Source organism: Wolffia australiana, chromosome 8 (genome assembly GCF_029677425.1).
Source record: "Wolffia australiana isolate 7733 chromosome 8, ASM2967742v1".
Taxonomy (NCBI): Eukaryota; Viridiplantae; Streptophyta; class Magnoliopsida; order Alismatales; family Araceae; genus Wolffia; species Wolffia australiana.
The window spans coordinates 6,000,209-6,023,103 of NC_135842.1; the positions used below are offsets into that span (position 1 = coordinate 6,000,209).

Consider the following 22,895-nt stretch of genomic DNA (forward strand, 5'->3'; position numbering starts at 1 on the left):
GCGTAACAATATAAATTTATAATAGTATGCCGTGCTCTGTATTCAATCATATGCGTTTGATTTTTACTACTACTAGGCATTATAATAAATAATACACTTATAGCTATATTTTTCGGTTTTTTTCCAAAGCCTATAATCCAAAACATTGAAGCCACAAAGTCTTATATCTTCGAATCATTTTATCATCTCAAAGACTAAAACATTAGTCAACCTTATATCCAATGAATTAAGATCTTCAAATTATGTTATCATCTCAAAGAATAAAATGTTAGTCAACCTTATATCCACTGAACTGATATTTTCAAATCGTGTTATCATCTCTAGGACTAAAATACTAGTCAACGTAATATCAATTTCAAACTTAAAAATAAATTAAATTTTCAAGGTTGTGAATTTAAAAATTTATCAACCTAGATGTTTACATTTTAAAATATATATATATGATCAATTCAAAAATGATTAACTTACACAGTGGTCATTCTCATCCAATGTGTATTAGGTGAGACAGGTCTTCACATACTCAGAAATGACCCTGTTTGGAAAACCGTAATCTGTCGTTCAGAAAGTATCTTCCTTTAAAGGACATTCAACCTTTGAGTTATAATATTTTTGGCCTGAAAATGCTATCATTAATAAAAACTGGGTTAAAATACACGCACTTATTCAAAAGGAAACTCAAATTTTGCGCGGATTAATTTTTTGAACTTTGTGAGTTACACACTGATATTTTAGTTACCTCATAATTATTATAATTTTTTGGATTTAAAAAAGGGATATATCGCTTTTTAATTTTATATAGTTCAAAAGAAGGTAGTAAAATGACTGATGGGGCCATATTGGCCTCTTTTCAAAATAATGTATTTTGTATATGGTATGAAAAATATGACTTCATATTGATCATGTGATATATGCATTTAAATAGTATTCTTCTGAATTCCTGTCCTCGAAATTCAAGAGCAACACTTCAAAGTGGAATCACATCAGTCCTATTTCTTTTTGTAGGCTATGGAAAACTAAACCTGTGATGAATTACATACATATATATCTTCAAATGATATATATATATATATATTGTATGTATGTATTAAGCAGGAGAGATCATGTGATAAACATATTTATAATGGTTCCGGTTATATTATACTTTCATTCGTACCACACTCTTTACCATGCCCTATGAAGAGTCTTGGCCACAAAGGACAACACCATGATGGGCAAGATTATAAAATTGAGATGAATACTATTTTGACACAACAAAAGAGACTCAGTACTTCTCCTATGTCGTACAAGCTTAACACCAGGGTAAATATCTCCTTTACCTTTACAACCACCATTTCTGGTCTACGATATGTCCTTTTCAATGGGTTATTTAATGTATTATTCTACCTAAGATATTTTCTGTAACAAAACTAGATGTAATCCAAATGTTTTATACAGTAAAACAATTATATAAAATACTATGTAAAATTAAGCCAAATCATTTCCTTGTAAGTTTCTATTTATTTCATTATATTATGATTTAATCAAATTCCCCAATAATGATGCCAAATTCACCCCCAAATAAGATTACTGAAAATCACCCAAGTTCACTCCCCTCTACTTTACTATAATTAGTTTAGAATATTTTTATCTTAAACTAAAATATAAATTTAGCTTTCGAAAATATGTACAGAGTAAAGTTTCTACTATTATCACCTTAATCGATTAAATGGGTTTGATGCATAAAATTTGAGGTGTTATGTTCTGTTTGTTGAATTTGCCCATTACTATTGATGTTAGTAGTGATATCTCACTATTTACTCATCCAAGTTAGGCTATTTGGGCATCACTAGGTTTGTATTTGAGGTTTCTAGATCTTTCCGCACCATATGGTATGAAATCTAAACAGTTCATGCAGCAAAAGACAGTCAACAGAATTGTAATAACATTCTAAAACATATGACGAAATTAAATTGAAATAACAGAAAAGTTTATAAGACTGTATTTTACTGATTAAATGTGAAAGTGCTATAGTAGTATGGATGGAACTGATCATCAAGGGGTGATATCATAGTTTTCTGATCAAATCTCAAATGGGTTTCTTTTTTATTTTTTCAATAAAATATTGGATTATAAAATATTAAAATAAAAAATGGCTAAGCAGATTTAAATTTATTTAAAAGGGAAAAAACAAATGAACGCCAAAAAACAACTTAATGGTATTGATCCACTATTATCATGGGGTCTTTCACAATTTAGTTACTTTCATCTTTAAAATATTAGACATCACTCACTACCATGGATTGCAGTATAAGAACTATTTTATTTAGGGTGAATTTTTTTGCGCTGATTTAAGACATTTGGCTGAGTCTTTAGGTTCAATCACAAATTTTTCGCTCGTTCCATAATCAATGGATGCAATCTTTACTCCAATAATGATCACCTTATTTTTAGCTTTTAAAAGCCAAAAAAACATTATGTAATATTTTATAGGTGTATAATATATGATCTCTGAGTCTATCACTTGATAAAGAAAACATTTGGGGTAGACCACTTTCCAAGTACAAAAGAGGACTTGAAATATGATAGAAATCAGGTATCCATGATGGAAAAGTTTCTCTATGTCTTTTTTTTCTGTTACAATCTGAGGGTGACATGTTCCCCAATGATCCAAAAATTTTGGAGCAATATTCTCTTTCAGCCTGAAGTGGGGGTCAGGGAGATTGTGGTCTAATGGCTCATGTGCCCCGATTTGGATGATATTTTCCTAAATATGGACTCCTATGTCAAATATACCTAATCCACTCGTCCCAGTCTTACTGACTTGTATAATTTAAAGAGGAGTGCACATATATGAGATTATAAGCATTGGAGATCATGTTCAAAGATGAACCTGAAGTTGGGGTAAAATAATCTCTTATTTATGCAACAGTAATTTAAAAATTAATAGTACAGGGTGAGGCTTGAATCAACATGGAGCAGGTAAATACCTAAAAGAATTACTGCTAAAGTATATTATTAATGATTAATTTTATATTTCAAGGATTTTACATAATTATACATGAGGAAAACTATCCTGAACAATTTTAAAATGAGTAGAAATATTTATTTTATTTCGAACTGATTTATCCAAATTTTATAGAGAAAACTGATTAATAAAAAATCCATCTACTTTTACCAGCACTCTGGCACCGGAGTCAACAAGGGATAGTGGCTGGCGGCGGGTGTGCACATAGTGGATGTTGGGCTCAGTTCAGACAGTCAAGGCGGTCTTAACTAGTCAGTCGGATCAAGTGACAGTCAGAACTGCTCAAATATCAAAGACAATTAAACTCCCAAATTTGAGCTCGTTAAGTACTGTTGTTTCTTTATCTTATCATTTCTTTATTTGTCGACTTTTGTGCACCAATACTTTCTGAGAGTGCATTTAGCTAGAAAGATCATGGGAATGTGTAGGGAATGGTATAAATTTTCTTACATGATACGTCTTTCTACGTATTTATTTAACTAAGCATAAAATGAAAACATGTTTTTTTCTAAAATAAAATAATTGAAAATTGTGATCCTCCTAATGCATTATTTGATTCTTATGAGCATTATCATTATAATTTTCAGTCCATCCTTAGTAGTATTATGTATTTTTATAATCATTATGGTGAAAATCATAATAAATTATTAAGTTCATCATTTTCATAATCAATATTCTCAAAATCATAATGTCCCATATTCGTATTTTTAATGCATAAAGATTCTAAAAGTAGAAACAATAATAATGAATTATCTCATAATAGCCTTTTTATGAGATATGGTTCATGTTAGGAAGGAGGGGGAGAGAGGGATATCCTGGAAGGATGGATGGTGCAGGGGGGAGAATGACAAAGGTAACTTCTAGATTGGAAATTTACAAGAGGGGTGATGACAGAGAGGGTGGAGATTTTTAGTGAAGTTGTCATTTTCGGATGACTTCCCAATAAGAGTCTAAAATTATGCCTTTCAATGAAGGAGGCCGACATGTTTAAAGGACATGAGACTAAAATGAAAGAGGAAAATGCACTTACTAGGCTTACTATACAGGTGGTGATTGGCTGTGGGGCTTGATTCCAAAGTGCACATTCAGCTGGCACTTAAAATTAGATTAGCTCTGGAATCTCAAACAACTGTAAAGGTAGCAGAACCAGGATGAGGGTGTACTATCCCAACACGATGCAATCCAAAAACCGTGTTCTATATTGTTTTCAGGTATGGAGTATAAATCCACATTTGTCCACCGAAAATGGGGGCTCACCCCTTGAAAACATTAGAATGTAGGACATGATGTATTGTTGGGTTCACAGGCCATACGTATTTCTGATTTTATGATTGAAGTTATTTTTCAATGCTAACAAAGAGGTGATCAATTCAAAACTGATCTATGAAACAAATAATCTCCTATTTCCTATGACTTGTTCCAGCCATGACTATGCATTGGGTGAGTGTCTTAAAGCAGTTCCCGTGCACAGCATCTATAAATATCCATGTGATCAAGGGACTGTAACATCTCTTCTTCTTCTCCAACTCTTCCTGAAGATGTGGTTAATCTTCTCACCATAAAGACCTTATAGTGGAATGATTAGAGTGGAACATAAAGAAGGAAAGGTGAGCATCCAGGCCTGGCTAGCATGGGCACCTAAAATGGGTGCCCCCCTAATATAAGTATAAGGATTTTCATAAAATTCCTTATGATGAAAATATATCCACCAACATCCTTTCTTCTTATGTGTGTGACCATCTACGCCCATGTATTAATCTAGTCAATAACTTTGATAACCCAATAATATTTATTATTAATTCACTCTATTGACAAATAGATTAGTTCCTCAAGGACCAATTTAACCCAATTGATAGGTTAAGTTTCAAGCTAGTGGGGTTTCAAGCTATGCCTCATGCTATAGAAGATATAAAGTACTATTTAAGTTTTCTAATGGAACCTTTACCATCATCAGACAACATTTACGTACGATCCATCATCTGACAGAGACTCTCTAATGACTCAAGGTATGGTTATTCAATAAAGCATTATCCAGCATTCAAACAGTAGGGATGTGTAACAGGGATCATTAAAGAGCATGTTCTCCAATATCCTCATTACCTTGGCCAGGGATTTTATATATCTTCTTCCTCAAGTCAATTTCCTCTACTACGGGAAGATGATCCCATCTTGACCACCCAATCACCAATGTGTATTTATTGCAATATTCAAGGTAAGACATGATTGAATTGGATGATTAGAGACTCGTACATCTTAGTCAAAATATAGCGATATTTGAAAAACTGTCATTCATGTCTCAAGTTAACAGGTCACTTATACAATGGTGATATGATTCAACCTAATTGGAGTTTAGGTATAATACCATAAATGATTTATATGGATCCCTTCAATGAATCTCTCGATCTCAAAAGATCATTCACTATCTTTCCTTAGTGTATCCACATTAATGGCCACAACAGAAGCCATATGTCTTGTATAAATAGGATCAGATTTTTTCTACCCAGATTTTTTTATATGTCTCATGTATTCATCGAATATGAATATTTAGAATACATACTTAAATACTAGTGACCCTTGCAATATGATATCATCATAATTTACTAATTTGGTGTGCCTATTTGGGGACTTTATAAACATGACACAAGAATCATACAGGATACATATTTATTTTGATGAACTACAATAAAACAGGGATGTGTAATTGGCTAGACAGTCGCATAAAGTCCCTTACTGGTGCCGTTCTAAAGGGTATTGTCTAGGACATCCCCACTGTACTTTGCTCATTTACCATAAGGATGATAGTGAGGATCTTCATTGCCCTCTCGTGTCCTCCTTCATAAGATACCCTAGAACACGATTGTGGAGAAGCATCACTAGTGATCCAATAACATTCAATATTTATAGCTTAATATGATGACATTTTATTTGCATTTTATCACTAGTGATCCATATTTATAGCTTAATATGATGACATATTTATTTGCATTAAATTCGTTATGTATGCGTGTTCTCAAGCCTAAAATGATTCAATCCATTTTTAGAATAATATTTGAATTTTGTGAATTTTTAAGTATTTCGAGTGATTTTTCTAACAACAAATTCTGAAAGAAAATAATTTTTTGAGTCAAAATATGATTTTTTCCTGAAGTTGTCTACATTATAATCATAAATATATGATTTCTCTAGGTAAAAATATGTTTTTATTTATATTTGTTGGCTTATATTTGATTTCATATGAATTTTAAGACACCTTTCCAGATTTTTATTTATGATGTGCCATACGTCACCATTTAATTCATCAAACTGTCAACCAACCAGTGATTACAGTTAATGATTGGCAACAACCAATTATTAAATGCGAACAGCTGTAGCATCACAATTAGTGATGCCATAATGGCATTTATTATTAACAGAATCTCTTTCTTAGGGTGACGCGGCCCAATGAAAAGAAAGAAGCTCATTTTTTGCAATGAATGTGATGGATACATCGAGGCTTAAAATTTTTAAATATTCATTTTTAATACTTTGACTAGTAAACAATGACGACGCCATCCAACGGATCATGAGACATGTGGTGCCATGTGTACCGATGGGCATATATGCCTTCTTTCAATTGGTTATTTTTTAAAACACGTGTTGACGCAATGCCATGTCACATGCAGATTGACCTTATTGTATGGATATTTTTATTATTATAATATTAAACCCTATTCCTTTATTTTTGTCTTTTACAGAAGCCACACATGTCGTGATGAGAGCCTTTGATGAGACAAAATCATAAAAAAATGACCTGACAGCGCTAACAACAAAGAGGAGAGAGAAAACTTTGGATTAAACCAATGGCTATGAATTGTCCAACTTCAAGGTTTGATATCTTATGATCTAGAACTCCAATTGAGCGGAACTTTTGAGGGTAGCTTCATCTTTATGTCCACTATCCATCCATACCAATGGATCTATAAGTTGAGTCCCCTATCTTTAACAAAAACATCTTTAATTTCACTTCCTCCTAGAGAGGCAGATCAAAAGAACTTTTGAAGGTCCATCAAGAGTGTCTTGGTATCTTGAATGCTTGGAGAATTTCAACAAAGAGGTGGGGAGGCCGATCTCCATCAGAAATACATCTTGATTCCAATGAAACATAGGGAGCTAAGATCAGTCTCTTGCCTTACTTTGATCATTATTCAACACATTCATTCAATTATATCATACTCATCATCATTATCCATCATCATCCATCATCCATCCCCATCTATCGTCATCTATCATCCACATCACGTATCACCTATGTTGTCACCATCGCATCATGTGTTTCCCTCTCTGTTTGTCTAAGAAAACTTAAATTTAATCTTCATCTCATTCATCACTTAGCTGCTCCTTCCACCAACTTGTCTTTCTTTCGAACCCTCCAATCTTTTATTAAACCCTAAATTATTAAATTCCCAATTATTGATACCTAAATCAGATATTTATCATTATCATTTCCCATTAGTTCTAATCTCGATTTATCATCACCTATTCACTTCTTCATTCACCCTAACCTCTCATTTTCACTCGCCTCATTTACAAGACACTATCTACCACTCCTGTAATACTCTTCTTACTATTATTAAATAGGTTTTATCCCTATCTCTGATCACTATCTTCATCTTACCACTACCTTTTTACGTTCCATGTATCCCTTCTCATCATCTTAAATTCACCCAAAAGAGAAAGCTATCTCCCTAAGATACGTTCCCTATGGAGATGACCTTGCTCATCACTCACTAGTCAAATTATTTTATGATTAAAGGTTTATAAATTATTATTGATTATCTCAAATATCAATGACAAACTAACACCCTAAATTTAGTTTATCAGGAGGCAAGCTTTTTAATGAGGCACATGGAACTGCAGGAAATTTCTCTAACGTAGGTTGAAGTGAGGTGGGATGGAGCTCAGCCTGGTATGCCTTGAGGAGAGTTGAAAAGGGTCCCACGATGGCAACTCAGCTCGTAAGGGGACGTGTGGTCATGGTCTGCTGCCATCTTTGTGTCGCTCACGCTGCCACCGAGGCTTGGACTCCAACGGTTCCTGCAGTGGATCCTATGTGGAAGGGTGTCGAGGTGAGTGGGCTAGGATCAAGGTAAATTGATCTTGTGTAGTGCTGGCAAAGGTTGCCACGAAAGCGATTACCTGGGCATTTGGAATGATGTTTTGTGTTTATTAAGACCCATCCAAACTGGACTGGTCATGGGCAAAAAAACCCTTTCCCAGCCTATTCTGTTGATTTTCAAGCTGCTTCGGGCCTGTCAACAGCCCAATTGGGCCAGTTACAGGTAGAAAACTTGTGTCCTACCCGGTGCTTTTATTGTTAGGCTCATTTGCTTCTCATTGGAGGTATTTTTCTCATCGAGATGGGCCCCACCGACCCTCAGCATTGGCATTGATGTAACACAACGACCAGAATCGTTTGGATCATGTTACACAACAAAAGGATGTTCACAAAACACAAGATGAGGATGCCAAGTGATGCATATAGTTGAAGAAATAACGAGAAGTACGACAATCATCGAATGACCCGAGACGCAGCTCAAGTAGATAACACGCGAAGGTTTTTGACGTGGTCAAGCTTCCAATGATCCACATGATCAAATCGAAGGGGCTACATAGTGAGGGATAGATAGAGAGAGAGAGATAGATAGAGAGATATAGAGAGAGATAGAGAGAGATAGAGAGATATGGAGAGATATATAGAGAGATATAGAGAGAGACAGAGAGATATATGTAGAGAGAGATAGAGATATATAGAAAGAGAGATAGAGAGAGACAGAGATAGAGATAGAGAGATATAGATATACACAGAAAGAGGAAGATATATACATAGCAAAAATATATAAGTAGACACATAGAGGGAGAGATAAACAGAGAAATAGAAACAGGATAGACAGAGAGATAGATCAGGAGAGATAGAGATAGACACACAATGACTTCCGATACAAGGAGACCGTCGATTTGATACCAATCTCGATGGCTAAACCCAAATTGATGATCGATTTGATTCCACTTTCTGATACAAGATATCGGCAGTTTGGCGATTGACTGGTAGAATACAGCTTCTGAAATCGCCAGAGGGCGAGAGAAAACGATGTCACCGTTGGATCTTTGGGATTGAAATTCAATGATGGTTAATTCGTACCAACATTGATTCAATCGACAAGGAAATTTTGCCGTTTCTCAATAAATCCGCAAAGAGGTGGTCTGGAGATCAATAAGGATGAACAGTGGCCGGTGACTGAAGATCAGGGGCGTATAAGATCACAAATAAACTCCTCGAACGGCGGCAATGGCACGAAATTGCCGTATTAGGAAATCCGTGAAGTCTTGATCGTAGAGAGGGCGAAGTGAAGCATTCAATCAATCGAATCAGGAACATAATCGAGCCGAATTTTCTTGATCCGGCGTGAGAGATAGCGTCACCGATGGTTTTCCGAATCACATTCGGTAATAACAGATTGCAAACGCTTAAGAATCTTCCAGTAATGCTGATTTTATCCAGCGAGAAAACTTGCTTCAGCCTGCGGGACTTTCCTGAAGGCAGGAGTGAGTTCAAGAAGTCCAATTTTCAGAGAGAATACCGGGAAACCGGGCGATTATCCGACGGAATTTTTGGTGGAGAGGAATTCAGCTCGTTCAATCTGACAAAGCTAGGCCAGAGACGCTTCACCAAGATCGATGGGAAGAACACAATTATTCTTCTTCTTCTTCCTTCGGGTAACAAGCACAATGAAGAGAAAAAAAGAGTAACTGCCAATTGAAAATGCAGATCTGATTTTTTTCACAAAATGAACAGTAGACATGGTCGTTATGTTCTTTTTGTGCGAATTTGTGTGAATTGTTTGGTATGTTCAGTTTTCCGAATAGAACAAAAATAAATTAGAACAGAACATTGCACAGACCCGTGTGTGGTTCTTTTGTTCGCTTTGTGCGGATTTTGTTCTAGTTTTGTGCGAATGTGCGAATTTTGTTCATTTTTGGAAAAAAAAAAGAACAGAACAAAGAACACGGCCCTGTAGGGTTCTTTTGTACGAATTTTTTGTTCGTTCAAAATGAACAGAACAGAACTACCATGTCTAATGAACAGGCCTCTCCACGTTTACCCTTTCTCCCACTTATAATCAAGTAGTGGCAGTGGGAGGGGAAGGCTAATGGGCCCTTTTTTAAGAGGGAGCTTATTGGGCTCCCCTTAAAAGAGGTCTTTTAGGGGAAAAAGATGAGTTTACGTGGACTCTTCTCCCCCCCAAAAAGGCACAATTAAAACATGTACATAACAAACACGTACGTGGGGGAGGCTGGTACTCATGCAGGAGGGGCCTCCCGAAAATCCAAACACGATGAGAAAAGGAAAAAGAACATAAAGATGGCACGTCACGCTCCAAGACGACGCGAATGCCGCTTTGAACTTGATAGTGGAAGTGTCGATTCTTCACGTTGGCTCGGGCTCCGCGTAGGGGCTGGCGACAAATCTGGGCACGATCAATTGAATGGTCCTCCATCAGGCATGCTTAATTTTTACGGCTAAAGCCCCTGTCAAATAAGTCATATGGCAATTTGACAAAGAGGATCAACTACGTTTAATGGTCATTCACAGCCAGCTCTGCTTACTAAGTGCCTTTGCATCATTCATATTTCTTGATGAGACACCGATATATTCAAGTGAGTGAGAAAAAGTGATTTTTATTTCTTATGCTCTAGTTTATCATATAATTCATCATGAATATTAAACTCTCATGATTCAGAATATCTAATTTACGTTATTAAAATATATATATTGAATTTACAAAATATTCAAAGTTTAAAGAAATAGAGCAAGTTTCTCATCTTACTTTCGATGTGCATGTTCCAAATCATGGGCATCCCTGGATAAATTGCATTGCTTTTTCAATTACGAATTAAAATAAGATTCAACTAGGTCTTTATAAAACACAGAAATTATGGAATAAAAAAAATTCTTGAAGATTATTTGAATCATCATTATAGGACTACATTCGTTATAATTAATTATAAAATAACTAAATCATATATTGAATTTGTCTGCATGTATCTTTCTATTTTTCTCCAATAAATCCCAAGGAATATAATTTTTTGGGAAAATATTTTTAAAATACATATTTTGAATGCCTTGAACGCATTCAAGATTGATTTGAAACCTATAAATATTTTTTCTTGATGGAGGGAAGCTCATCCCAGCATTATTTGATAGGAATAAACTCATACTAGACACCTCGCCTGCCCTAACTGACAAAAATTTTAGGTTAGGTTGACCAACTATGGGGCCATTAGATGGATTGTTTTTTTGTGTTCCCTGTTCTCTCTCAGACTCTATCTTCATAAAAATATTATATCTTTAACCGATGGTTTGTTCTAGTCAGTACTCTATACAGTTCCTAAAAGCTCTTTATGTGTTTGGTTGGATTTATGCTTTATGGATAGTGTTCTCGAAGTAAAATGGTTGCTTTTCAAGTTGTCATTTTCTACTGTAGGAAAAAGTAAAAAAATGGTCCACAACATTCGAAAAGGGTACGTATTCCCCATGATGGACTTACATTTAAGTCTGAAAGAAGAATTTAGTGAGTTTTTACGTTATGCCATAAGGTTCAGGGGAATCACTCTATAGGGCACATCAACACTGTCTCTTATGAGATGTTGTGAAGGTATTCATAGATCTCGTTCAAGTTTTAACTTTCTTAAGAGACATCATTACACATCAAAACATTTGCAGTGATATCACAGCATCAACCTTAGTTGGATATTGAGTTGTTCGTGAAATAATGTATATTCATGTTGATTCATTATGTTGCAATAACATATATTCATGTTGTACAGATATTTGTTCTACACTGAGATGATAGATTTGCCAAATGAATGTATTATGTAAAATTGGTTTTTGGTCACAGCTTATTGCTTAGTTTTTGCTGCGGTTTATAATTTTTGAGACTTAACATTAAGTGAGTATCAATTTGATTTGTCACGCTGAGATGATGTGGTTACTCTAGTGCACCTAGAGTTATGTGCTGTTATGTAAATGATTAATATACATCAAGTTAGCTTGTTGCATCAAATTAATGTCGATGAATGCTTCTGGAAAATGATTCATTGTGGTAAAAATTCTATACCAAACAGTGCTAGTGGACGGAATTATATATTCATAAATCTTATGCAAGCTTGAAAGTTTGATTCCTCGCCATAAAGTTCTGATATCATACTCAAATACTTCGAACATTAGAAACTACATCTCTTGTTCCACTGACAGCACAATTCATACTCAAGACTCGTTCTTTAATTTTTTTATTGAATGTAACTTCGTAGAAACACTCTAAGACCCTTTTTCTGTTGAATAATAGTAAAATTCTTATTCAACATGTAATTGTGAATCTCCCCATCAAGATTTTGCAGTCCTTATATATAATTGAACACAATTGATAACTAAATATTTCAACTATATAATTTATAGCACCACATCTAAGACAATGAGGCGATCTATCATATATTTACAAAACTTAGTTTGACATTAAATTGAATGATTGCCTATTTATAAGACTTCAGGAGCAAGGTATGAAAATGACTGACTTATGTGAGGGTAATCAGGTCAGCTGGACTAAAAGAGCCAGCTCAGGGAAATCCAACTCAGGAGTTAGCGCTAACATAGTTTTCTCCTCTTCTATTTTTAGGGACATTTTATTCTTTGATGTGACTCTGATAATCACCTGGCACTTCAAGCCTTTGTAATATTCTAAATTTTGCCTATATTCTCTTTGTGGAACAATCCTGCTATTTTGAGGATTTACAGGCCCAGAAGATGAGCTGCCCATGGTTGACAAACTGAAGGCAGATTGAAGATAGGAAAATCATAACTAAAAATATCTGTAAATTTAGAGAATATTTATTTGTTGTCCAACTGAGTTTCACAACAGAAGAAAAAGGGAGGGTAATCTCACTTTCCCAAGTATTTCTTGATTCTATTCAATTGGAAGAACATAAGAATAACTCATATGAACCAAACCTATCATATTTGCAAAAAAAGGAAACAGGGATTCTCACCGTTGCGGCACAATAGTTGCCTCCTGGCAATCAAATAGCAACTCGTTCTGGAATTTCTGCAGCACAAATCGTTCTTCCTTAGAAATTAGGCTGGTCACAGTGCACGTCTCGCTGGAGAAAGGCTTTCGCCCTGCCCTGCCAGCACGGTGAAGGTAGTCTACGGCCGTCTTTGGAAGGTCAAAGTTATAAATGTGAGTTGTCTCCGGAAGATCAAATCCTCTTCCTGCAATGTCCGTCGCCACAAGAAGGCATCCCCCTCGCTTGAGTTCCTGCAAGGATGTAGATTGAATGACTTAATTGGCAATGATGAATAGTTTTCTGTGTCATGCAGAAAAATTAATTATGGAAAATCTTTAGTTCAACTCAGATAAAAATCACCGGACAAAAGTAAAATCAAAATAAGGGGGGGTGAGAAGATGATAATTTCCTGGAAAGAACATTTCCAGACACAAGAATTCAAGAGAAGATACGAGATAAAATTATTTATATTTGAATTTTCTCAGCACGAAGGCATCCCCTTCGTTTGACCTCCTCAACAACAAAGAAGTTGAAGGAGTTAATGGAAAAGATGAATAGTTTTCTGGGCCATGTTAAAAGGATAACCCAGACGCTGCCAGATTAGCTGCGTCCTTGTCAGAGAACTCGCCAGATCAGCAGCCCCTCCACTTTAACTTGGAGAATCTCCGCCGCTCCAGCCCGCTACACCCAATCAGATCATAATATCTCAATAGTTCTTGATGGTTATGTGTCCTCTTATTTATATTGTCGTGGTGCCCGCCCATATTAGGACTTAGTTCATGCTTATTTTCTGACATGTGGCCTCCTCAAGCACTCTTTGGGAGGTTCAAATCAGTCATGTTAAGATAAATAATTCTGATGAGATAAAAATCACCAGGAATAAATTGTAATTGAATTTTGGGGCGACATCTAAAACCCTATTTGACCTTTATTTGACATAAAGGTACTCCAGTAAAAAGAGTTTAACGAAGACTCCAGATATAAACTCCCTTTATTTGACCTTTCTGAACATAAGAACCAGGTTTACTCACATGATGAAAAAATTGAAATTGGCAATTGTGGTTGATAATAATATCAAGCATCAAAATTTTATAAACAACAAAATTTCAATAAAGTCTTGCACCAAAGTCCTAAATTATGTAATCTGTTTCTCAAATGATTTCAAGTTTTTGAGGGGTCATTTAGAGTAAATTTTCTGGGAAGGGTTTAAGTGTGACTGAGAGAAAATCACCAAGCAGAAAATATAACTGAAATCTAGAATGTTTGTTAAAACCTAGAAGAGAAATTCCAGATAAAAGAGTTCATTGAAAAAATCGAGATGCCCCATGTTTGATCTTTCTCAACATAATGACCAGATCACTGGCATGATGAAAAGACATAAATATCACCAAGTATAAAAAATGTAACTGCTCTTCTTTACCAAATTTCCAAGGAATCATCGGACCAATGATCTAAATTATGCACTACGCACCTCAAATCACGAGATAATGTTATAAATGGACGGGCAGCATTATATATTTTGTGGAGATACTAACGGAGAATGATGCTGCCCTGGCATTAAAGTTCATGTCATCCTCCAGAAGACGAACTTCTAGACCCCCGTTGTAATTTGCTTTCAAGGATTTGAGGACTTTGGCGGATGAGGGAAGATCGCCTGCTCTCTTCGATTTTTCCGACTAAAAATAAGAAAAAAATTCAACATATAGGACTCATTAGAGACTGAGAGCACCTCATAATTTAACGCAATCAAACCTGATCGTTCACGAAGATTATTCCCGCCTTTGGACGATCAGTCTCCAGCAAAAATAGCATCGAGTCAAGTTTTGCAGTTTTCTCGCACATCTGGAAGTAATGAAAAGTTATCCCCCCCCAAAAAAAAATACTGTTTATCCAGAAATTTCATCGTTTTGTTAGATTATTTTCGACAAATACTTACAACTGCATAATATGTACAACGAAATTCACAATGGATGGAAACTGTGTCAGACAGTAGGGGGAAGTTGCCATTCACCATTATTCTAGTGTCATTTATATAATATCGTTATCTCTAGGCTGCCTGTTTAAGGGAGATAGAGTCAGGAGAAAATGAGCATTTCTACTGTTATTTTCTTAGCTGCCAGGGGGACAGTTCCCCCTGACATCTTGCCTCTCTCCCTCTCTCTCATCCAACATTCCAAAAACTAACAAACTGCCTTTGAAGAACACTATAATAACCTAGTAATCAAGACTTCTTGTAAAGGTACTTTTGCTGGATTGGCATCAAGGATGCAGGAATTGAATAATTGAATAAAGACGTTCCCTTACCGCATATCTATGCTTGAGGCAAGATGGTAAGGGCGTCACTGCATTTACATGGACATGAACTACATCCTTCTGCAAAGACAAAGAGGAGAAGAAAGATGGTCAATGGTCAGCAAGCCGACATTAATGACAAAGTAACTAAAAGAAAAAAACTTATAACTGAAACCTTGGTCCACTTCTGCTGAACACAGTTATATAGGAACCGGTTGTGTTGAGGGATGGACGCACTGGCAAAAATTGTCTGCCGGGTTGCTATGGTAGAGTAAGATGTCAACACTTTCCGCAGTTCTTGTACTTGTTTTGATGAAGTAAACATGAAATCAACCTATTGATCATATTTTAAGAGCATAAGTTAATCGGATAAAACAAAAAACGAACTCAATATTAGTTTATGGAGGGAGTAGAGAGAAACATTATTGTATGATCCCCAACCCCTACTGGGGGTGTTTTGGTCATGTGGCATGAATGTAGTTCTCTTTAAATATTTGTATTCCTCCCCTAACGGGACCAGCCAAAAACTTGTTTAGGTGGCATGGCGCCGATTTGGGTCTACCTTTCTTTCCACAAACCCTCCTCGATAGAATCTAAACAGAGATCTCTATCACAGTACCCCTTTGAAAGTTTCAGGATCTCATGAAGAATAAGTATACTAGAGTACTTTTTTGAAAGAAATAATTCTAGAATTGTGAAAAATGTAACTAGATATACTAATTAACATGGAAAAAGTCCAACTGGCATGCTGCAGCCGTTCGGTTTCAATAAGAGCGATGAAAGTTAGAAACTTAGGGAGAGAGGGAGCAAGGGAGACCAAAAAAAGAGTCATAAATATATTGCAAGGCTAAGACATTGTCAACAAAGATACCTCATCAACAACCAAAACCTGAAGTGCATCGAGTTTCACAGCATTTTTATCCAGCATCTGGCATAAACTGCCAATAGTTGCAACCACTATTTCTGGAGGTTCCGCCTGAAGTATAAAAAATAAGATTTTTTGTAAAAAGAGAACCCTCTTGAGGTTTCTAGTATAGAACCCTCTTGACAAAAAGAGAGCTTTAGAGGCGTCAGATAAACAGACAACGAAAATGAATGATGAAACGCAAAGTGGACTCTAAACTGGATCTGCCATTCAACGATTCCACTTTATAGCTAATGGGCTTTGAAGAAATAAAATAATAGAGACGCATAAAATCCATCATAGAGAGAAGGATCTGAAGCAGTGAATCCTTCAACCTCTGATGTCGAAGATAAAGTTCCCAGGATGAAGACTCACTCTTCTTCAAAGCTGTCGATTCTTATCTTTATCCCTCATTTATCACTCTCGTCCTTGGTCAATTTTCTTGCTATCAGTTAATTGAAATTTTTGGGAAAATAAGGGTTTTAATAGATCTTGAATTTTTCCGTTCTATAGGATTAAGCTATTGGAAAGCATTAGGTCATTTCCAATCGTCCATGTCAGAGGTCAGGTGAAATTTCGGGGAAGAACAAATGATACAATATCCTTTGTGACATCGAGGACAAAGTTAAAGGTCAAGATTACCTCCCCCACTACTTGGGCCAACTGAAAGTATAAAGATGGATAAAATGAAAAACCCAGATTATATGGAGAAAATGAAGAGGAGAGAATCTTGAATCTGCTTCTTTCATGCGTCAGGGCAATTGCCTGTACTTCATAACCATGATGAAGCCGCTAGAGAGATTAGGCTTGCCAACATGAACTGGTGGTAACCAACGTCATCAACACTTTGGGCTGTGCAAAGCCTTGTACCTATAACTTAAAACTGATCAGGGCTTTAATCACTTTTAGTTTGAGAGGTATATTAAAACTAGAAGAGATGGCTTCCCCCCAAATAGATCAAGTTTCAGTATTCCCCCTCAAGCTGAAAGTATTAAAACCATGATAAGTTTAAAGTTAGAGGTACAAGGCGTTGTCCACTACAAATTGTTGATTTCGTCAATGATGACCAGTTCACATCAGGCAGCCCAATCTCCCGAGCAACTCCATGGTGGTTCAGGAGTAACAGTAGGCCACAATGATGGAGGCCCCGGTCGGCATCCAGAGTGGTATGGTCCTCCATGAGAAGCATCTAGATCCAACTGCCATCTTGCAGGAGCTGGTGGAGTGAATTCTTGCGAGCGTGAAGAATTTATTTGAAATTAAGATCTCCCATCAGCCTCACTATCCAAATCTTAGTTAACCCCATAACTGAACCATAAAGATACTAGAGCAGTGAACAGAGTGCCCTCAAGCAGTGGTTCCAGCAGCTATCGTCAGTCTCTGACAGGAATTTCCTACATCTGGAAAACCCCTATCTCATAACATCTTTCATTTCTCTTTTTATCTCATGCGACAGCACACTTATATACAAGCAAATACACGTTTTTTTTCCTTTTTATCAAGGTAATCAATCGAATTAGTCTACCTTGAGCATTTGACCCTAATCTTTCCGGTTGCTAGGGGATGAAACCTGATAAGAAAATATTAAACATTATTCTCTTTTGCTAGGAGATTCTCTGAAGCTTTCGGCTCACAATAGAACCGAGGCATCAGATCCGCAGTCTCAATCATAGCTTCAGGATTCAGGATTCGCTCAAAATTTTTTCAGGTCTGATTTCTTCCTATAGAAAGGTTTTAGCAAAGATAAACTTTCACGATATAATACTTGTTCAGAGCCAAGCAACTTGACAAAAGTTGTGATATGATACCAGCAAAGTACGCTAAACGACTTCCCGGTACCATAACTAAGCCCTTATATCAACCCAAAGAGGCCCAGGCCCATGACTTGGGGAAAGTATAAATACAAGGGAAGAAAGCACCAAAGGGCATCAGAAGTCATCGTGAGTTCCTTCCCTCTATTCTGTTACAGTTCTTGCTTCTCTACTCCCTCCCTCTTGACCCTTCCTCCCTGTCCTCTTTCACCATTGCTGCAGAATTTCCGTCAGCCATCGGACGTCGGCGTCAGGAGATTGGCTGCGGCAGTTCCTCTTCTCTCTCTATCTCTCTCGATACTTTTCTTATCTTTTCCTCCAGCCACACCTCTCTATCGAGTGACAATTTTAGCTTTCAAGAGTTGTTTGCGGCGAAGAATCACAGATACAATCGAAGGTTGTATCAAGTTGACACTGATGTTTGAGTAGTCTTACACACGAATATGTATTCTACTCTTCATAAACTCAACAAAGACATGCATATTTGCTATTCGATATGTCCTTCATCTCTAACCACTAATATTCATCTACATAAAACACTAGATAGAAAAAAGTCGTCATCCAAGAAGATTCGTCAGAGCATTTCCAATCAGATATCCTTGTTGAGAATGTGACTTATTCATGTGTCCCTGGGTCAATCCTTTTAATCCTTTGTTTAACACTGCTAGGGCAGTGTCCTTCCCTGACTACAACAATAGAGATCTAGGGTTTGAAAGAAGAACCTCTTATTCCTTAGTGATTACAGGATTATATACTTGTTAAAAGTGAAGGGTCCATTAAGAATAAGTCACTTACGCCCCAATCCATAAGAAGGAAAATAGATAAAACAACACGGGATGATGCCCGTGTTCAATATCCTTTGACTTCTTAGGTACACGGAATTGGGCCATAAGTGAGTAGGCCAGTACCTGAGTCTTTATTTTTCTGTCACATCAGAAAGTGGGGCTACTTGTAAGGTAAATCAGAACAGGCCTTTTTACATTGTATCTAGTAGTTATACCATAACCTCTGATGAATGATGTGCTTTATCCTCTGAAACTCTAATGTGAAGGACGCCCAGTGGGGAAGCTCTGCATCTTCATATCTTGACAATCCCATTAATGTTGAACATTTCAACTGCAAGTCGTCAACAAACTGTTTACAACTGATTAGAAGAAAAGAGAATGTGATTGTGAGATCTGGAGAGCCCGAGCCCTAGCTGACAGGTGGAAGAAGAAACAGTAGAAAAGCTTCATTAACCCTAACTACACCCATGTACCCCTAAATATAGGGATCCTAATACAGCCGCATATTAATGGCTTATTACAACAGGCCATATTGTGAAATAGAAAGGAAGCAACAAAAACAGAAAATACACAGCATAGTTATGTAAATGGGGGTAGTCACTTGGGGCGTAAACAGCCCTTCTCCAATCGATTCTGCCTGGGTGGCTAGGGCGTTTTTTTGAATCAGAAGGAAAAAAATCATTCAAACTACAAATCTTAATCCAGATACAATGCGAGCCTCATTCAAGCTTTACAAGGTTTGGGTATATAGATGAGAAAATGAGAAAGAGACAACTTGGAGACAAAACTAGAGCTGAATGGACCAATTAAGAAGTTAAAAAAGAATTAAAGGAATGTTGATGAAAAATGACCTTTAACCATGTTTTATGCCTCTTCAGCAAACCGCCATCTAAAAGTGCCATGACCGTGCATGAGTCCTCACCATTATCAGATCCTTCTGGCTTTGCAGCAAGCATCCTGGCAACACTTGCAACCTTCAAAAATAAATAATCTCAACGAAAGTAACATAGTAAACAAGCCAACTGACAAACATTTGCTGAGAACTCTGTTCACTTACTTGCATACCCAGTTCTCTTGTTGGCACTATGACAAGTGCTTGCACAGCAGATCTTCGATTTCTTACAGCAGAAAGTATTGATAACAAGTACGCCAGTGTCTTCCCCGAGCCTGTCTAAACGAAAATTTGTGGCAAATTTGACATTATAATTTAAATATTGCAAGACAATTAAAAGATGCAAGTATAGTTACATTTATCCGTATTAATAAAGATAAAACTCATTTAATTTCTATATATTTAATCCTAACATATTCAAACTAAACTCTCATCGCAACTTCATACCTCAGACTCCATGTCATTACCAATGAGAAATTTTTACAGCATCCTTTAATGTCTTACTATCTATGTAATGTCTTGCTGATATTTGTATTATTTTCACTAAGGTCCCTGCACACATGTCAATATAAGAGGACCATGCGATCTATACGTGAAATTACTCTTCTTACTAAAATATGGGAGAAATTCTAGAGCATCGGCTGCTGGATGTGCGGAGCTGCAGGTAGATCTGAAAGTTATTACAATTTATCATAAAAAGCAATACTTTTATGCCTTCATACAATTTATTCAATAATGTTCTAAATAAATATACCAAATTTTAATCTTATAACATAAAAATTATTCAGGGAAAGAAGGATGCATCACTTCACCTGAGCTTGCAGGATGCAATCTTTTCGAGAAAGGAGAACTGGTAAAGACTGCCTTTGAACTTCTGTGGGTAATGTAAATCCAAGATGTTCAGCTCTGCAACAGAGAAAGGTTAATCGAAGACGCAATATAGATGCCATCATGCTCATTCTTGACTTTTTAGTTGAATGAAAAAATATCAAGGCGAAGCAATTGTAACACGAAGTACAATCCAGACACAGAATTCAAAAATCAGAGAGAATTGAGAGGAAAATAGAAAATGAGAATTACCTCCGAAGGATGTGTTCTGGGACGCGATTCTGGCATATGTCGCGAAGAGTGAGAGCATCAACCGAGATATTATCGATTCCAGAGCCACAATCAGATACTCGATTAACGAAAACGCGCATGGGCGTGAATGACAACTGAGTTTTAATCTTTCGGGGGAGAAAATTATACCCAATTGCAGGGAAAAGCGTTGAAACCATCTCTACAACCCCGGATGAAGAACAAACCATCTTCTTGAAACGAATGAAGGGTAGTCTGTAATGGGCCTCTTTGCGGGAGTGTGAAGATTAATTTGGAATTCCTGCTTCCCGACTCTTATCTATTATCGTGTTGGGCTGAGCTCATTGCATAAATGGCTACTTGGGCTAAAGAAAGTTTCAATTTTTTTTCTGTACTGTTGAGTAAGGGATAGGCACGCGTCATCCGTCACGTCACAAGACACCGTGATGGAAACACAAGAATGACGGTGACGGCTTTAGGGTTCCGTGACGGTGACGGTGACGGATGTCAAAGTTGTCGTGACGGGGTACCCAAGACGGGTGACATGACGGAACGGCCGTCACGGATGACGACCGTGATGGAATTTTTGAAAAGTTAGAATGGACAGAAATACATAAAAAATCATTATTTTTAATCTTTCCGATCGCTGAGATATTGCCATGTGAAGTGGCCATTTCGATTTCCTGGCATCTTGCACAGAAGTCCCCGTTTTTTTTTGCGCACACAAACCGACGCCGCCTATAAATAATTGGGGACGTAGCCCTCCGTTCAAGTAGGTTTTATTCACGTTACCAGTGATGGTGATGCCATATGGAGGGATGGTGACAGGAACGTGACATTTTTTGCATATGCTGGGACGCGTGACAGGACAGTGATGTAACGATTTGTCACATCACCGTCCATCACGTCTCGTCATCCATTCCTTCACGTCCCGGATGTGGCATTCCCTAGCTGTTGTATGCTTGTCAATTTGATTTTTTCTGATTATTTTACCACATGAGGACAATTCATGAAGTAAAGAAGTGATCTCCATCAATTTTTTTGATTAAAATTGAAGTATGATTTTAGATGTTAAGTGTAGGGTTGGACATTAAGGACCGTCAGACCAGACCGAACAAGGACCATAGGTCCTCCATTTAAGGGTGAACCAGTTGATCGGGCAGGTTTATGTCCAAGGGTCAAGCCTGACTGGAACATGAAGTAAATAATTAAATATTTATTTCATGTTTTTTATAAAATTCTAAATATATAATCTCAGCATCGCAGTGTTGTATTTGACTGTCCGCCGGCACCCACTCAATGAAGAGTTCTTTTTTGAGTAAGGGCCACAAAAACTCATCAAAACCTCTTCCTCAATTTTACTTTTCTTCCTTCTCCATTCACCCCGAAAGTTATCCATGAAGAAACAGAGGTGTCAAGGACAAAAGACATAGAGAAGGAGCTTGAGAGAGGGGGGAAGGAAAAGAAGGGAGGCAAAGGGGCACTCAGTACCTGCAGTTCTAAAGCGTCAAATGTTGATGTTCAACATAACCATCAACGTAAATTTTATACTTTATGACTTTGACATTGATTAGTCAACCTGAACAGACTGGGACCGGATCGGACATGGTCGAGACCGAATTAGAATGGACCATGATCGGATCAAAATTTGGGTAAGGCTTAGGTCATTGCTAAACCCCAGACCAGACTGGGACCGTCAAACCCTTGTTAAAAGCTTTCCATTTTTTACTTCCTTGATCACCGATTGATGCCAGATAAGGGTGATTGGAGAGGGAGGACAAGGCACAAGTAGTTGACCTGGAGAATAGGGCAACATGACTAAGGGCATCTAGGTGAGGGGCGTGTGAGCAAGTGGGCAAGAGGGGAGGATGGACAAAACGCGGTAGACCTGCGGCAATTTAGGGCAATTAACAAGCACTGATCAATGTCAATGGATGGTGACAAGCTAAAGTTGATGGTTATGGTGCTTTCATTTGTATTTTCTCATGCATTGAAGTCAAATAACCGTGCATAGGCAGGAATTTTGCAAAGT

The 22,895-nt window shown here is 36.9% G+C and overlaps 1 protein-coding gene across 4 annotated transcripts; it reads right to left on the bottom strand.

Moving 5' to 3' along the window:
- Positions 1-12,894: 12,894 nt before the first annotated feature.
- LOC144706813 (P-loop containing nucleoside triphosphate hydrolases superfamily protein) lies at positions 12,895-21,164 on the bottom strand. Of its 4 annotated transcripts, none has more exons than XM_078579876.1 (11): positions 21,035-21,160; positions 20,867-20,895; positions 20,599-20,692; positions 19,952-20,065; positions 19,746-19,868; positions 16,266-16,370; positions 15,570-15,728; positions 15,407-15,475; positions 14,855-14,944; positions 14,638-14,778; positions 12,895-13,353 (listed from the first exon to the last, which is right to left on the bottom strand). In XM_078579876.1, the coding sequence occupies exons 4-11, from the start codon at positions 19,955-19,957 to the stop codon at positions 13,081-13,083; spliced, it is 966 nt and encodes a 321-aa protein (XP_078436002.1). In that variant the 5' UTR covers positions 19,958-20,065; positions 20,599-20,692; positions 20,867-20,895; positions 21,035-21,160; the 3' UTR covers positions 12,895-13,080. The 4 variants fall into 4 exon arrangements, with proteins under 4 accessions (XP_078436002.1, XP_078436001.1, XP_078435999.1 ...); XM_078579875.1 differs by having other exon boundaries at positions 19,952-20,061; positions 21,035-21,147; XM_078579873.1 differs by having other exon boundaries at positions 20,867-21,160.
- Between the last annotated feature and the right edge of the window lie 1,731 nt (positions 21,165-22,895).

Coding starts and splice junctions, on each gene's coding strand:
- LOC144706813 (XM_078579873.1), bottom strand. CDS start 21,093: ATGGTTTGTTCTTCATCCGGGGTTGTAGAGATGGTTTCAACGCTTTTC. Junction 20,693..20,866: donor CCAGAACACATCCTTCGGAG/GTAATTCTCATT, acceptor TCTCTGTTGCAG/AGCTGAACATCTTGGATTTA. Junction 14,779..14,854: donor TAATCTTCGTGAACGATCAG/GTTTGATTGCGT, acceptor TCTTATTTTTAG/TCGGAAAAATCGAAGAGAGC.